The following is a 17,590-nucleotide window of genomic DNA, read 5'->3' as shown; positions in this document are numbered from 1 at the left end:
GCAGCTGCATGGTGTGTGTTGGACCGAGTCAAAATAAACTATATTCTTTGCAATGAAGTGTAATGGTGTGACTCATTAATGTCTTTTTAATAGTTTTTGGATGGATGTAGTTCTACAGCACAGAAGAATAAAGACATATCAGACTGTGGTGGCAACACAGCATGTCATAAGGGCACATTTCACAATTTTCCTGCATCATTTTCCTGTGCATGTGAAGGCAATAAGAATTTTGCATGGGTGTAGTGGACTCTGAGAGGTGATCCAAATAGATTAGATGGCTATTACTAAAAAATGCAGACCATGAATAGTATCAAAGGGGTTTGAGTTCAAGAAAATGTTAAGAACTAGTTTAAAGTTTAATCGGCAGTTGCATACCATACCAAAGTTGTAGATTGGTTGAAAATGAATATTAGTGTATAGAACATACACATGTACTTAGTTTGTAGTGTGGAATTGGGACACAGCATTAGAGTTTTAAACAAAGGGCAAAGGAAAAAACACTTGCAGGTTCATTCACCCTCTTTAACCAACAATCTTTAACTAAAATGGGACAGAGGCTAAGAGGCTTTTGAGTAATGCTGTCTTCATTTTGACAAACACAAAAAATATCACATTCAGTTTCACAATGATATGGCGAGATTAAAAATGTAATACACGGCTCGGTTTAGCTGAGGTTCACATAATCCTTTTTTTGTTAGGACCGACGCACCACTTTAACACTTTCCAAGATTTTTCGACATACCACAAAAATCCGGTCAGGGGTAAAACTCTGCCACAGAACCTGTAGCTTGCAAAGGATTCGTCTTGCTGAAGAACATTTCAGCAAGGGGGCAGTTTTGCTATCAAAGTGCCCTGCAGCCGTGCTTGTTTCTGAGCATAGTTCACCACCCTGCTGCCTCCGTTCCCTTTTGATGTAGTTGAGTTGCAGGTCTGGAGCATGAAAACTGTGGTAAATTCTGTTGAATTTCCAACCAATCACTGTTCTCCTCAACATTTCACGTACAGTATTCCTTCACTGGGGGCTGACATGCCTCTCAATTGCTTTTTCATTCTGAATAATTCACTCACTGTGTCATAAATAGCAGATTTAAATGCTGAAAAAGCTTCACAATCTTCACTGTATTCTTTGATATTGAAACATCAATCTGAATTAAACAGGGAGCCATTCCTTATTCTTTTGTGTATTTTGCCTCCATGATTTGATATAATCTTCAAATACCAATAGTAATTCTTTGTCACATTAAAACTTACTGCAGATAACTAATGACTTGGCTGAAAAACACCTGGTACTCTTTATGTGGTCGCCCTACTGAGGCTATTTTTATGAATCATTTCTATAATAAAAGTAACTTGTATTCATAAAAATGCCAAGAGAATGGCTTAGATATAATCAAACAGAAATTTTAGTGAGTTGGAGCAATGAAAAACAAGGATAAGAGCTCATGGAGCTGAATTCAGCACATAAAGCTCTTTACCACGGATGTGTCTCAAATCAACTCCTCCACTGGAGCACATCTACAGGCTTCAGACAGCCATACGAACAGCATTTAAGACCTTTTAATTCTACATAGCAGTGCAATTAAGATTAGTATAAAACTGTAAATAAAACAATTAAATATAAAATGGTGAAACAGCCTGTTTCTAATTGAGTATATTTGTTGAAAGGTCTTGAAAGAACAGGGGAAAAATACATTTAGACACATGAGGTCCATACCTTATCTATTTAGTTTGGCATTTCATGAAATATGCTTATGCGCTTTCCTGCCCACCCAGATTTATCATGATCATGACTGTACACTAAATAGGAAGACTGAACCAGAACAGATTCAGCTTAGGTTGGGATAAATAATGGAAGCAGGGTGGCTCATCTCATTTAATCTGTACACAAACCATAATGTAAAAATGTCCATTTCTGCTTAGACAAGGAGGTACATGCTGAATATAATTAGATTAGATTAGATTAGATTAACTTTATTAATCCCACAACTGGGAAATTCATTTACCACAGCAGAAAAATAAACATAAATAAATGTGGTAATGAGTGAGCTTTAGACAAACTGGTGGGCAGATTTTTTTTAAAGGTTTGAGCTATATATAGCTGTTTCCTGCTGATTCCACTCTTTAGATGCTACTTTAAAGGAGCTACTTGTAAGTTTTGCTATCGCTACATACAAGTCTTGCCAAGAGCTTCAGCCATCGTTATGTTTACAAGTTTAATTTAAGGTAAACACAAGAAACTTGTGCTACAGAAAATGGACCAGACTCAGTGAATAGTTTGATGGTGAACTCACAACGTTTCTTCTATGGTAAGTAAACAGCTGCTAATGCTACCGTTAGCAATAGCAAAACGTACAAATAGCTCCTTTAAGCTAACCCAGGGTAAAGGAAGAATTGACATTTTGGAAAATATGCCTCATGTTTATTTGCCGAGAGCTAGCTGAGAAGAAGGTACCACTTTGATATATGAACAGTAGATATGAAAACAGGGGGGAACAGCTCATTAGGACTGTCCTGAGGTAACAAAATCCACCACCAGCATCTCAGCATCTCTTTTTTATTTTCTTCGTCTTTTTATACAGTTTTGGTAAAACTAAACAATTAACTTATTTTTCCTAACTCTGCACATATGACAGAACATTTAAAATCCTGCATTCAATAGGCTAGTTCTTATATAATAATTTAACATTACAGAATGATTGTCCTCTGCTGAATGAAATGTACAGTTTGAGTAACAAAGCACTTTTATGTGCAGCTGACACGCATTAGCTGCAAGGTGGGACCTATTTCACACATCTCCACCTCATCTGAGTCAGCACTGGTGGTATCAGAGAATTATGGTTAATTCAAAGAACAGGCCCCTCTGAGCTGCTGTAGAGTGCGTGACCTGTTCATATGAATATATCCATATTTATAACCTCTTGATTTATTTTTCATAAGGGCTTTCACAGCATCCTGAATGTCCCCCTATGAACTTCACTTTCTCCTCTCACCTCCAGACTGTCTGCTCCATTTATCTACATCTTATTGGAGCGTACATTATATATTTAAGCCATATGCAGAAACTCTGACTCATCTCTATGAGTATGAATTTGCTTTCTCGCCTTACATCTTTTCTTTTCTGATAGGATTGTTTTAGCTTTAACTTTCTTCCTTCCATTTCTTCTTTGTGTATCTCAGCCCTCGTAATTATTAATAAATGCCGACTTGTCACCACTCTGCTGTTTTCCCACACATCCCTTTTTTTAATTGGTCGGTTTTGCTAATGAATGTGGAAAGGGGTAAGAATCCAATCTTTGTCTGTTAAGTTGTTGGCAAGATATCTTGAACACAAGAACACAAGTTACAGAAAGTGTGACAGAATATGTTGCTGAAATGCAACGCTCGCCCCAAAGGTTAGTGCTGTAGATTTTGACCCATATCTTTTTGAGCGTGCCTCATTGGATGACAGTGTCGGCTGGTTGTTTGTCCGGACTGAGAGTTCTCAACAACTCATGAATGGATTATCATGAAACCTTGTGCCTCGTGGTGTCCAGAGGACGAATCCTTTCACTGTAAAACATCATACTGGAATCAACTAATCCTTCGCAATAACTTAATTATTTCATACTTATTTTCAAACCACTAGAGAACTTGAATAAACATGAGTTCTGACTTAAATTCGTTTGACTTCTTTTGTAATATATTCAAAAGTAAGTAACCTTGAGTAAATGTCAAACATTGTCGTCCAGCCTTAACGACCATACAGGCCAATCGTCCCTTCCCTCTGATATGACCCATAGAAGTCCATTAGCACAACCTATGGCAGCAGGAGATATGCCACAGATAAACCATATATAAATAATTAACCCTTTTATGTTTTGACTATGCCATAAAAAAAAGTTTGGTTAAGTTTGGGCACAAACAATAGGGTAAGGTTTAGGTTAAAATAAGCACTTTGTTAAGATTAAAGGACCTTTGTTGTCATGGTCACAGTAATAAACACATGGTTATGGTTATAAAACAGTCATGGTCAGGGAGAAAGAATGAAACAACTTTGACTATCGGTTGGAAACAGGAAATGAACAGTGGTCTCCCATGTTAAATCAAACGTGTAGTCGCCCCATCCATCCACCCCGACCTTCTCCACAAAGACTGTTGCTCAGAACAAGTGAGTTACTTTCCACCACTGCTACTTAAGAAATGTTACCATGCCAACTTGCTAAACCAAGATGTTAAACATTATACCTGTTAAACATCATCATGTAAGCATTGTCAGTGTTAGCATGTTAGCATGCTGATTTTAGCATTTAGATCATAGATCATGTGCGTAAGTAAAGCCTAACAGAGCTGCTAGCATGGCTTTAGGGTCCAGTATTCACTTGAGAATTTATGTGCTTGTGTGCAGTCTACAATGTCCAGGTTCACTGTTAGACATCATTACATTCATATGATATTTTCTTGGAGGATCAAACCTTAAAACAAGTCAGGAGATGCGACTTTGCAAGACTGAAAATAGCAGTCATAGGTATGTGCTCTGTGCTGAGCGCTTCTGGTTAATTATGTGTTTCATATAGATAAACATAGCTGTGCAAAGATACTATATGCAATGATAAAAAACCTGAGAAACAATGACGGATTTGTACTGTTGTAGCCTCAGTCTATTAAAAATATTCCTTCCAAAAACAGAGCTATGCTTGGCCCCTATGGCATTTTCTCTTTCTCATTCCCTTTCCTTATTTCTATCATCTTTCGCTTATTACTCTGTAATCTGCCCTTCTAACCCGCTTACATTTTGTATTCTCCCAGCTTCTTCTGTTTTTATTGCTTCTCTTTTCTGACGTGCCTCTAAAGGATCCAAAGACGGACAAGATATATTGTATGTGATTGATTTCCCCACTTCAAATGACATATGAACTTCAAATGAAGAAATCATGGTTAGCCAGCCACTCGCTGCTCACTTGTGTCCACTTCAAGGAAAATTCAGACTCTAATTCAGCTCCACAACAAGCAGCTTCAAAGTATCTCAATATTTCTCATGCAGTATATGATGTTATTATAATCCCCTGTATAGTGATACGACTCGCAGAAGTGTCTTTGTACAGAGAGGGGGGATGATTGCTTTGACAGAGACAGACTGAAATGGAGAGGAGATGAAGGGTAATCACGTTCGAATCATTCTCCTGGTGGAGAGTGGAAGGTCAGGTTGGATGGGCTGAGCCAGCCGTGGGAGGCGGGGTGAAATTATGTGTTGAAGAGGAGCATGACCTTGTTAAGCGAGATCTGAGTTTAGAAGCAGAAGAGGGGGGCGCTGAGGAACAAAAGGGTCAAAGAGCGATGGTATATATGTAGGATAAGAGGATGAGTTGAAGAGAGCGATGAGAGGCGGTGAAAGATGGATGGTAGAAGATGTAAGGGAAAATTTCACTTCGTGGTAACATACTATATCTTTTTTTTAATTTAGGAACAAAAGGCCAGGTTTATTAGCCCTTTTCACTTGGTTTCAGAAACCTTCTGTGCCTAAAGATGTGCAATTTATATTTCAAACAGGCACACCAGCCTGGAAGAGCAGGTTGTGTATAATCAGTGAAGTGTGTCTCTGTTCAAAGGATGACCCAAATAACCAAAGAAAATATGATACATCTAGTTTCACTGGATTTATTAAGGTGCAAGCATTGAGGAAATATTTAATCGCTAAGGAGCAGATGCAGACTTGTGCTTTTACTGTGTTTTAAAGCTGTGGCAGGATAGAGAAAAAGTTTAGTTAACCAGAAATCTCAGTGACAACAGACAAAACAGAGAGTGCATCTCATGAAAAATGCACAGGGAAGCCGCTTTGAATTGAAGTAGCAGTACTTTAAAAAACAAAAAAATAACTTTGAAATTAAAAGGAAAAGATAGAAGTACCTGATAATAATGGACACAGCACGCAACCATTTTACAACAGATATTTTTAGTCAGACATTTATATGAGCAGACATGACGCTGTGTTTATGTACTCTTTAGACTTGAACCCAGCATTCACTGGATTGCATGGGGATTTAGTCAGCTCAGACATTTCTGCTATGTCTAGGATGCTATTTTTATACACAGTCTTTTCTTTTGATGTGACTGGAATTGTACTGAACAATCAAATGCTGTTTCCTCAGTGAATTTGAATTGTGCCTTAAGAGATTTCTAGTTCAAACATCACTGTGCTTTCTGGTCAGGTCGCATTACTGACCTTTGAACTTTGAAAGTTTGTGCCCTCCTTTCCTGCAGAGTGTGCAGTCCCTTCTGGTGATTACTATATTGACTGCTGACTTAGTGAGTCAGTTGCTAATTTTATGTTGATGCCACTACTGTAATTCTAGCCCTCAATCTTACAGAATTTTCTTATAGGAATCAAGAACAGTTAATGGTAATTTCTTATGATTCTTTGATTGAAAACCTATCTAAGGGTGCTTACATTTGTAAAAGGTCATACTTGTTATTGTGTTTTGTAAAGAGGGGAAGTCCTGTGTGAAGGTAAAGATTAAAAGCCCTGACCACCAATTTTCCCAATCTATGCAGCGGTTTTAAGTGGGTGGGGCTAAGGTGAAAAATGTGACATCATGTACTTCCATGCACCAATAACAATTTAATCAAGGTGACTGTTGACAGTGATAATTGTGGTGTTGTGTGCTTTTGTTGCCGGGCAACGGTCGATCTTGAAGGCAGATGAGTCTTTGAGTGTTAATTGACTTGTAGCTATACTTACTGATTTAGCATTACACTCATGTAACACAATCGGTGTTTCTATGGACAGTTTAAAAACAAAAAGTATCAAAATCTTGTCTTTTTTGTCAAATGTGGAACTTACTTTTACCCGCAATGCAACTTGGCCACCAAGTTGCATATGCTAGTTGGGGCTAATGAAGCCTTGGCTTGCTGGCCTGTAGCAGAGATGAGGAGCAGGCTACAGAGGTTTTGGTAGGCTCACTTCTTTCTAACTCCATGTTCCCAAATATTTTTTATTTCCAAACTTGTCGTCTTCAGCCCAACACCAACGCTAATGCAAGTGACATCACTTGAGGCAGTTTATCAGACTTCATACAATTTCCTCTGGAACCACAAAAGGCTTTATACAGCTTTTTGCACATTTGTTGAAGTACTCCCCATGACCTGTAAACACATTGATGTGTAAAATTGGAGTTCCCCCTTAATGAATAATAACTAAGGCTTTTTTCCTCGTGAACTTTAACTTTTCTTGTTCCTTATTTATCCATAAATATTTAATGTTATAGAGAATTTTAAACCACTAAAATGAAGAAAAAAGATCCTGCTGTTGAGGATCAGATATAAAAGAAATTTAACTTAAGATAAATGAGTTTCCTGCAAAGCCTTTCAAAGTCAATAAGTTCATTGTCATTATTTGGCAAAGATAGATGAAAATGTAAAAAATGTCATTTCACCTGTCAATTAAAGATTTCGCATGTTGAAATTAAGACTCGATGACTGTTTTAAAATATGAAAATCACATGTGGGTATTGACTGTTTGCAAATTTGATAAACTATGAGCTCCTCCCACAAAGATGTGAGGAGGTGAGATGAAGCTCATGCTACATTACCATGGGGTCTGAAGCAGAGAGTTGTATCCTGTTCACTCTGTTTCTTTAAAGCAGACCACCAAACAATCAAATGAACCCTTGATTGCAAGGTAATTGCAGACAGCTACTTCTCAGAGTGTTTTAGGTGGATGTTTTCCTTCATAAGTTCATTATTTTTACATGTTTCTAAATTTAATTTTCATGCTTCTTACTTTTGCCCATTAAGGTTCTCCTTCTGGTGTTTTAGCAGAGTTTCTTTGAGATGCATTTTAAAGGCAAATCACAACTTGAAACTGTTCCCTCTCAGTGCATGTGATCAGTCTCTTATAATAATCTGTGTCTGTGCCCATGACAACTGGACAATTTAATCAGGACGCTCACGACTTGCCGGCAGGTAATGGGAAGCCATAAGTGGCTCGACTCTTGTGATAAAAGTGCAGAAGCGGATTATTACTCTGGCTTCCTGCAGACAAGGAAGAAGAGGAATAATACCTGGTTTGTAACTCTTTTTGGCAAAGACCTGAGGCCAGATGTATATATATTCATATGCACAAAAAACATGCATACAGCATTTCACACACATAAACTGGTGTTTATGAAGCAAGAACGTGTTCCAGTCATGGGTGTTATGATAAAGTGGAAAGTGAAAAGGGAATTTAAATAATAAAACATTTTTAGTTTATTAGCCAGTCATAGCCGTGTCATTGTTTTTAACCAAGCTTGCTGCACAAGAATGAATTATCTAAACAATTCTTTAATGGACTGCCATTAAAATCTGGCAGAGACATTCAAAGTTGTATGGATTGATTTCCATGTATATGGCCGACGGCCTTTTGAAATGCTGTATACGTGATCTGTGATCATCATGAGTGGGTTTATAGTTAAACCTCCATATCTGTACTTAATTACTGTACATGAAAATATGGATGAGCTATCATATCAGTTTGCTGCTGTTCATAAATCAGCTGCTCAGACTTGAATGACTGTCCTTCTCAAACTAAAGAAATTCTAAACATTATTCAATAGTCAAAATACTCAGAGAGAGGACAATAGTTTTAATTGATCTGTTTAAGAATCATTACATCTGACTTGTTAGCAAAGGTTTTGCTTCATTCATGATACTTAGAGAATGAAATCATAGGGTATTGATATTGTAAGACTATACAGACTGTCTCCATTTACGAGACATCTGTAATATAAGATGAATATATTAGGCTTCTCCTACTAATGAAATCGATCACACAACATTTATTGTTTACAGAATAAACCTACATAGTGCAATCGGACTAACAATCTACAATCATTAAACTGTTGATTCCTTTGATAAAAGCAAAAGTGAAAATCCAAAATAGCATACGAAGACTGAGAATACTGAAATAACGCACCCATAAAAACACACACTCAAAAGAAAAAAAGCTAATAGTGAGTACAGCAGCATATCACCCGCGCCACAACAAACACTGTATTGATACCCCTCCATCCCACAAAGCTGCTTCAATCAGGAATAAGTGGGAAATGTATCCTCTTAACGAGTTGTTGGAGGAATTGACCCCATATTTTTCCAAATTTACTGGAGCAGCCCCTCACTGAAAGTCTGATTTTTTGCTGGTCTAAGAAAATAGAGAATGTCTCTTACCCAGAGGGTATGTGAGGGAGGTACTGTTGATTTCCAATTTGTCAATATTAGTCTTCTAGGCAGTAGTATAATGTCTAAGAATAAATAGGAGAATGTCCTGGAGCCTTCAGTAATACAGATTTGGTAGAGTTTACCTCTATAAACAGCCAGGTTGTGGGAGGATCAAAGACCTCATAATGAAGCCAGTAATAAAAAATCCTGATATTGGCAGAGCAATAATAAAAACCTGAGATTTGGTAAAGCAATCCCTCCAAGTGGCCACGCTCGTGCATGTGTGCCCAGTTCCACAGTGACTCAGATTTCTAAACACGCATATGCACGACTCTGTTATTTTTGTGTACGCAGACTTTTAGAGGTGAATCTACAATTTAATGGATCTGGCTGGAGTTGTAGTGATTTTTCATGTCTAAGGAAACCACGTGGAATAGATTTTTCCAGGATCCATTCGTCACTTGCTCTGGTGAATATGTGCTGTAACTTTATACTGGTGCCAGTAATATCCCTCAGACTGTTTCATGGGCAACAATCAATGAACTCAACTCCAGCACCCAGACTACTCTCCTGCATATATGGCCAACGCACCTGAGTTCTTTTGACTTCAGGAAGTTTCTCTAATCTTACAGAGGGCTTTATGAAAAGTGACTACACTGAACTGATGTTTCTCCGACATATTGATTGCTTATCTCTTTTTGCAACTTTTGAACTCTCACACTCTTATCTCTACTTCTCTGCAGGCATGCAGGTGCTGTAAGTGACAGCAGTCTTGGGTGAAAAATGGTCTCAAATAGTTGAGCTTTTCTGTGACAAAATTTTTTTCTGATTTACAATTCAATCCAAAAAAAAAAAAAAAAAACAGCCTGAAAAGAAGAAGCCCACGCAGTGCTCATGGTGCATACGGCTTTTCATCTGAATCATTGATCATTATCAGAGCGAATACAACACACCCCGAAGATGCTGTATGTTTCTAGGACAGCTGATATGGTATTTTCTCTGAGGGTGTTAGATATTGTAAGATAGTGTGAGATTCTATTAATTTTTCTGGAGAATACTCAGTCTCTATAAATTATTCAGGTCTAAACAACAAAACAACCAACATTTCCTAGGAAATAATTCAAAAGATCTATACCCAAGGGACAGGCACTAAGACCTGGCTTATTTTTAGATGGCATTGGTCTTGTCCCATGTTAATTACATCACAAAGTCATGTCTCAGCCTTGTGACACTCAACCCAAAGTACTGCTGCACTGTGTAAAGCAGAAGTAAGTGATTCTGCACCTGGGGTTGTGTGTTGCAGTGTAATGTACAACGGTTATTCGTTTAGTGGCTACTTACTGCGCTGCTGGTGCCATCTGTGTCTGTTAGCCTCTGGTGCAAATCAAACCAGACTGTCTGCAAGGAGAAGCACAACAACAACAACAGCAATAACATGTCAATCAGCAAGACCAACGACAACAACTGCCACAGCAACAGCTTAAAGCGGACATTACTCACTCACAATGAAAGGCATTAATGGGCACGCTAAAACAGGCAGAAACAGGCATGAAAGCAGGACTGTTTCAGGATGTTTTTTTAAGATTCAAAATAAGGTTCAGCAGGGGGTTCGGGAGGAGGGTTTGGATGGGAGGTGGATGCATGCCAATAAGAGAAGCACAAAATAAAAGAGAATGAGTTATATCTGCATCAAAGACCTAAATATACAAGAGCACTGAACTGCAAAAAGTCTAACTGAACATCATGATGCAGAAGCTACAGGTGGTAGGAGTTAACATTTTTTTTTCACAAGCCTATGTGCAAAATAAGGGGGAGGCAGCTTGTAATGTCAGTGTCAGGACCATTTAATACACCCTGCCCACCTAGTTACTGTTGCTATGGCTCTCAGGTTTTCCATTCTCGCACAGCACATGCAATTTAAAATAATAATAATGATAAATTCATTGTAATTTGATTTCACACAGAAGTAAACAACAGGAAGTGACTCATTTCTATAAAAGCCCATGTATGCTGCCTGCTGAAATCGCAACTGCTGTCACTAGCAGATTTTCTGACCTCCAGCCAGCCAGTGTAAGCTAATGCTAATGCTACAACTCAGTGAGGTTGAGATGAGTTTTTCCGTCTGACTTATTGTTTCCAGAGGATACATTTTAAAATAATTTCTTTTCTTTTTTTTGCTTTTTCTAGCTTTAACATGTATTTTTTTTAATGCATCCTGTAACCCCACATCAGCTAAAGACATGCCCCTCTTTGGAAATAAAAACAAGAAAGCTAGCTTAACTTTTGCTAGCTACTCCACCTTTTCTCTTGTGTTGTTTGTTTTGTAAAGCCTAAAAAAAACAGACACAACCCTCCAAGCTCTGTACATAATGAGTATTGCTCTTATTAGATTCCTGTGCTTCGGTTTAAATGAATGAGATACAAATTAAAACTACAGTTAAGTTTAAACATGCTCTTCAGGCAAGACTTTAGAAAAGCCAGGTGCGCTAGTGTATGTGAGTGTGTGTGTCTGTGTGTGTGTGAAGAGAATGAGACATTGATTTCTAGTTTTCTCCTCCGCCCTCACTTCCTGTGAGTCAGACTTATATAAACCTTTTCTAATAAATCACAGTAAGAGCTGCAGGTTGCTGCCACCAGGGTGACTGATGGGTAGCACTGTTGCTACTGTGACAGAACAGTGACTGCTTCATTCGCAGGGTAACTTAGATTTTTACCAAACGCAGCAGGGAAAGTCAAGAAAATGGAGTCTGGCTCAGTGGGCAGACGGCACGCACGCACACACACACACACACACACACACACACACACACACACACACACACACACACACACACACACACACACACACTCTACTGGAAGCATACTGAGTTCCAGGGTGAATGATTTGAACTTAATGTAACACAGTCTGGTCACAGCTGGACGTAAATGAAAGGTGCTGTGTGTTGTTGGTTGTTCAGCACATAAAAGATTTCAGAGGTGAAGGCTCACTGTCTGCTATTTTCTTTTACTGCACAACCTACACTGAAACAACTTCTTGTGAAAAATAGTTGTTTACCCAATAGACCTTTCTCAAGGTGGACATTTCGACTTGTCAAACACAGGTTTAACTAATAACATTTATTAAAGGCTATACATTCTTTTAAACCTGCATTAACTGATTTTGTCCTCACCAACTTACACTTACATGTACTCTTGTCGGTACGTAAAAGTGCATGACAAAATGACAGTAAAAGAATCTTAAATCTTAAGGTGAGACTGAAATTAAAACAGTCACGGGCGATAAAACTAAGACAATGAGCTGAAAGATGAGCTGAGGGGAGCTGGAGATAATTAGCCCATCTGTAGTTTCATCACTACAAGCAGCACTTTTTACACCACATGCAGTTTTGTGATCTATCATCAGTATAAAAATATTGATTATATCCTTTTTAAGGTGTCCTAAATCCACGTAATGTTCAAAGCTTTGCAAGATTGCTGTTATAAAAATAAAGATTATAGCAGGTTTAAGTTGTGTTAAGATTTAATCCGATGGCTGTTTCAGCTTTAATAATCACAGACTGGAGGACTTCATTTATCCACCTTGGTATTTTTCCACTGTTGTTTGCTGAATACAAATACGTAGCAGTGAGATCTGCCATTACAGGACAGTGTTGTTAGAGTTATAAAAGACAACATTAGATTCTTTTTACTGCAAAAAAAGAAGAAACCTGCTATCATTTTACTTGTCAGTTTTCAGCCTCTGTATCACCTATATCAGATGTGCAGCTAGTATCAAAGCCTCTCATCCTGAGATTGACTATTTCAGAGGAGAAACATTTTCTTGTCTGTAGCACACTGAGAGCAATAAAAAATTGAAAAAAAAGTCATATTTTGCAATCAAAAGAAGAAATAAACTCCCAGGGGAGTGTGGAGGAAGATGGCGGGGGAATCTTAAAGTGAGAGCGAACAACACAGGCAACATAAATTTGTCACTTTGAGCAGAGTTTGCAGGTAACAGGATTTCCAGTGTGTTATCACAGCGCAATGGTGCCAACGCAGGGCACTATTTTCATCTTGCCAGACACAACATCACTCAGTGTGTAGCTGGCTTACTATTCATTCAGTAAACAATTCATGATTCACTCCGACACAGTGTGGTGATATCATTTCCTCTTCCAGACTCCTGCACAGTCTTAATACTGGGATCTAAGCAGGTAATACCAGGCCAAACAGAGAGGCAAAGACAAAGCCACATTCAATAAGCCTCCTCAAAGCCATATTTGCTTTTATATGATATGATTACTGCAATATGCTGTCTGGTCTTCTGAAAATGTAATCCAGCAGAAAATGTCTATTCATTCGCTTTTCTGTAGCTCTCATTATTCTGACAACACACTTAGAAAAATAGGTCACCAAACTTTTATTTTACAGTGTTTTTCTTCTCTTCTCTGCTGTCATAGGAAGAGTAATTATTGGGATATTTTCTCAAGGAAAATCAATTGTAAAAAAGAAATTCACTGTGATGATGACCCTAGTGAGCGATCTGACTAAAACTGTATTTATGTGTATTTATTTTTAAACACAAAACTGTATTTGGATTATACCATGGGTGGGCATGGTGCATACTTGGTGGGTGGAAATGATCTAATCTGCTTAATTTTCTGTTTTCTGTTTCCATCTGTACACCTCACAAAGCAAATTTCTAAGTTTAGCTGCCAATGAGCTAATATATTTAACCATGTGCCTGAAATAACCAAAAATTTAAATACATGTGAAAAAAAAGAAAAGAAAATGAAAAGTGACTGTATGCAATGGGAATACATTTTATTTGGAATATTTAAAAAATGAGAAAGTTATTATGTGGGTTTCCATCCACCTTTTTTATGCGCATTTTCAATTTGTGCATTAAGTAACCTGAGTGGAAATGAAAATCTTGAAAATATTGCATAGAAGTTTTTACAGTCAGCTGAGGTGGAAAAGGTGATGTATTGATAAAAGCAAAAACCGACTTCACAAATCAATCATGACCCACATGAAGCATGTGACTGAAGCTTCTGCTCCACTGAAGAGCCTGAAAACAGCGGCAGACAAAAGCATCTGCTCTGTGTGGAGCGAAGAGGCGACTGTAACCTTCCTCAAATTAATATACGAAACAAACAGAAATGCATCATTTCCTTCACGTTTTCCACATTGGTTTTCACATTGTTCACTGGTTAATGTTTGACTGGTGTTCTTATAACTACCTCATTGATTTAATAGCACCTGAATGGAAAATTAGCGTCAGCTGCAGTTTGTCTTGATGAACCAGCTCCTAATTTTTGTGGAATAATAGCAAATGGAAACATGTACTAGTTCACTTTCTTCAAATTCATTTTAAATTTGCTCTACATTTGGATGGAAACCTGCACAGAGACAAAAACTTGAAAAGCTCTGTTTGCCCATTAGTATGCACTTTTAAGACGGTCCCTAACCTCAGCTGCTCAGTTTCCTGTCTTCTCTCAAGCTGTGCAGTTCCAGGCCTGACTAGGCTGGATCATGAATAAAAAATAATGTACTGCTAAGAATGTGGATGCTTTTTGTATTTGCTCAGAGAGCATTATCTGTGCATATTTGAATAATGTATTCATTTACACTCCAACTAAATACATATTTATATACATTACATACATTTTTTACTCTGTCCCCTGCTCCTACCTCAAAGGATTTTGACACAACCTTTCATTTCACATTCATTCATTCGTTTGCTGGTTGCTTGACTATAAGATGTCCACCCCCGCTAGATGAGAATGGATGAATTAATGCAACATCACTGTCATCTATACTTTTCCCTCTGAGCAAATTTCAGCCTTCAATTAATTACTAGCTACTTTCCCAGCAGTTTAAAAACGAATCATTCCTGAGGAGTTTTCATTATTGTCTTAACAGGTGAAAATCACACTCGACTGTGCTTACTCAACCGTGTCAAGATGTCCTTTGTGCCACAGTCGCTGTAAACAAGTCAGTGTAATGGGCTGTCTGGAGGGCTTCAGGGTCACAGGTGATTATTGAACGATTCTTCGGTGAGAGGCGTTTCAATCTTTTCTGCCACAGTGCAGGTCACTCGACTGAGGGAAACCGTTAGAGGTATATTAGATCATCGTCAAGGGTCAAAGGCTAAAGGTTGTTTCTAAATAGAAGTCAGGGTCGCAGACGCAGGTCTGTTCACACGCACCTGATCAAAACATTCAGTCTCTCTCGTCTTTTCTATTCTTCTTTTCACTTTTTTTTTTCTTCTTCATGTGATTCTCCTTGTTTCCTCCCACATCCTCCCTCCCCCCTGGTAGTACATTGTGTTAAGTTATTCTTAGCTCTTTTCACTATAGTAGACCACTCCCCCAAAGACAGCCGAGTCTTCTGGGGCCCCATTAGCCTTAACATGTTCAGTACTGGACAAGGCGCAGGCAAAGAGGGAGGGGGAGGAGGGGAGGTGATAGATGAGAAGATGGAGGAAGAGGGTGGGGGGGGTTGAAAAGGCATCTGGGACCAGAGAGCTGCCACAGGAGAGGAGAGATAAACTCTGCAGTAGTTTGGACGTACGGCCTTTCTCTAATTGTCTCCTCTTCTTCTCTCTTCAACCACTCCCCCTTCATCGCTTCCTCCCTTCCTCTCCATCACTTAGTGTTAATTAACTCCTTATGCCAACCCCTCCTTCATCTCCTCATTAACCCCCTGCTACTTTCACTTTCCCCTCCTGCTCCATGTTTTTCTTTGACCTGTCCTCTGCAGATCTTCAACTTCAGTATGCTACAATTGGAGTCGTCCAATTTGGCCAGTGTAACATCTCAAAAAAACAAAACAAATCCTCCATGCGCTGGCAACTCGGTAAAAGAAAACCTGTCAGGACAAGATCACTGGCTTTTGGAGCTGATACAGGCGTTCTAGCAGTTGACGAACTGAACAGAGCTAAAAATACAAGTAGAAAATCAACAGTGCAACAGAGTTCAGAATCCATCAGTCTGTCTTCAGGTCTGTAAACTCATCATAACTCGTGTAATATGCAGCTGTGTAATGATGAATGTTTGTGCTTGCATTAAACAATTTGTGGGGTCAAAACAGAGACAAACCTCCCGTTTGGAGGGTAAGGCACTAAACTTAACAGTCAGAGAAACAGGTCGTTGTGATGATAAATCTCATGAAAAGACGTAAACAAACAATCTGTTAGTTCTTTCTCTCGGTGCTTTCTGACAGTGTGGCCACAAGGGAGTCACGGGATACATCTGAGAGGTTGCCAGACGATCAACAAGTTATGACAGAAGAACAAATGCATTTTTCCCACTCCACAAAACTCATGTGTAATTTTTCTTGTAAAATTTACGAATAGGTTATTCCCCTTCAGGCCATTCTGGCCATTTATTATCTAATTTGACAGTCAAATTAGATAATAAAAGAAAGATTCTGTGGCATTCATGTATCTGTTTATGTTTCACAAAGGGTTTTAACGTGAGCCATGTCATACACCAATGATAGCAATCATATAACATCCATACGGGTTGTGTAGCAGCCTCTACAGCTGCTAAAATCTTTTTTTAATGCAATGGTATCGGATCAGAACTCGGTACCAGCTGATACACAAGTTCAGGTATCAGGATGCTGACATTCTGAGCCATGATTACTCACTAATTTTTACTACATTATTACATGAGTACTCAGGACTCTTGGTTTGGACCACACCCATTTTTGAACTTTGCCTTCATTTTGATCTCAAAAACACACCCGTAAAGTTTCGTGGTTCTATCTTGCACCGTGGTGACACTAAAATCTGTCCACAGAAACCGCCTCTGTGGTACTTCCTGCTAAAGTGGGTGTCTCCAGGACCACATTTTGCCATTATGATACACACACACGCACGAACGCACACACGCACACACGCACGCACGCACGCACGCACGCACGCACGCAGGCACGCACACACGCACACACACACACACACACACACACACATAAGGTGAAAACAATACCAGCCTCCCTGTCACAGCTGGTAAACATTGAATATTGCCAACCTTATCCTTCAAGACTTTAATCTGGTTAAGGTGGGGATTAGGCATATAGTGGCAAGGGTTAGGGTAAACCCCCCGGGAATACATGTAAGTCAATGCTATATCTTCCTAAATGACCAAAACAGGTGTGTGTGTGTGTGTGTGTGTGTGTGTGTGTGTGTGTGTCTGTCCGTATTCCTTACCTTATTCTCCAGTCGACCAATTAGTTCAGCCAAGCGGTTGATCTGAGCCTCCAGACCTTCTTTCCTCACCTCCACTGCACCTGCAACACACAGACACACACACACACACACAGTCTAAATACACTGACTGTACTTTAATTTCTGTCGTGACTATATATATAAATATATATATATATATATATATATATATATATATATATATATATATAAAGAGAGAGAGAG

General features: G+C 38.7%; 1 protein-coding gene across 1 annotated transcript in view; it reads right to left on the bottom strand.

Moving 5' to 3' along the window:
• Positions 1 to 17,590, bottom strand: part of necab2 (N-terminal EF-hand calcium binding protein 2) — a 116,602-nt gene that overhangs the window by 33,828 nt on the left and 65,184 nt on the right. Inside the window, exons 8-9 of the mRNA XM_023407230.1 lie at positions 17,369 to 17,448; positions 10,513 to 10,569 (exon numbers count right to left, since the gene is read on the bottom strand). Coding sequence (XP_023262998.1) covers positions 10,513 to 10,569; positions 17,369 to 17,448 — 137 coding nt within the window. The remainder of the gene's footprint in view (positions 1 to 10,512; positions 10,570 to 17,368; positions 17,449 to 17,590) is intronic.

The sequence above is a fragment of the Seriola lalandi genome, unplaced genomic scaffold (genome assembly GCF_002814215.2).
Source record: "Seriola lalandi dorsalis isolate HSWRI2012SDOR001 ecotype SW California unplaced genomic scaffold, Sedor1 jcf7180002054331, whole genome shotgun sequence".
Lineage (NCBI taxonomy): Eukaryota > Metazoa > Chordata > Actinopteri > Carangiformes > Carangidae > Seriola > Seriola lalandi.
This window is presented reverse-complemented; position numbering and strand designations above follow the sequence as displayed.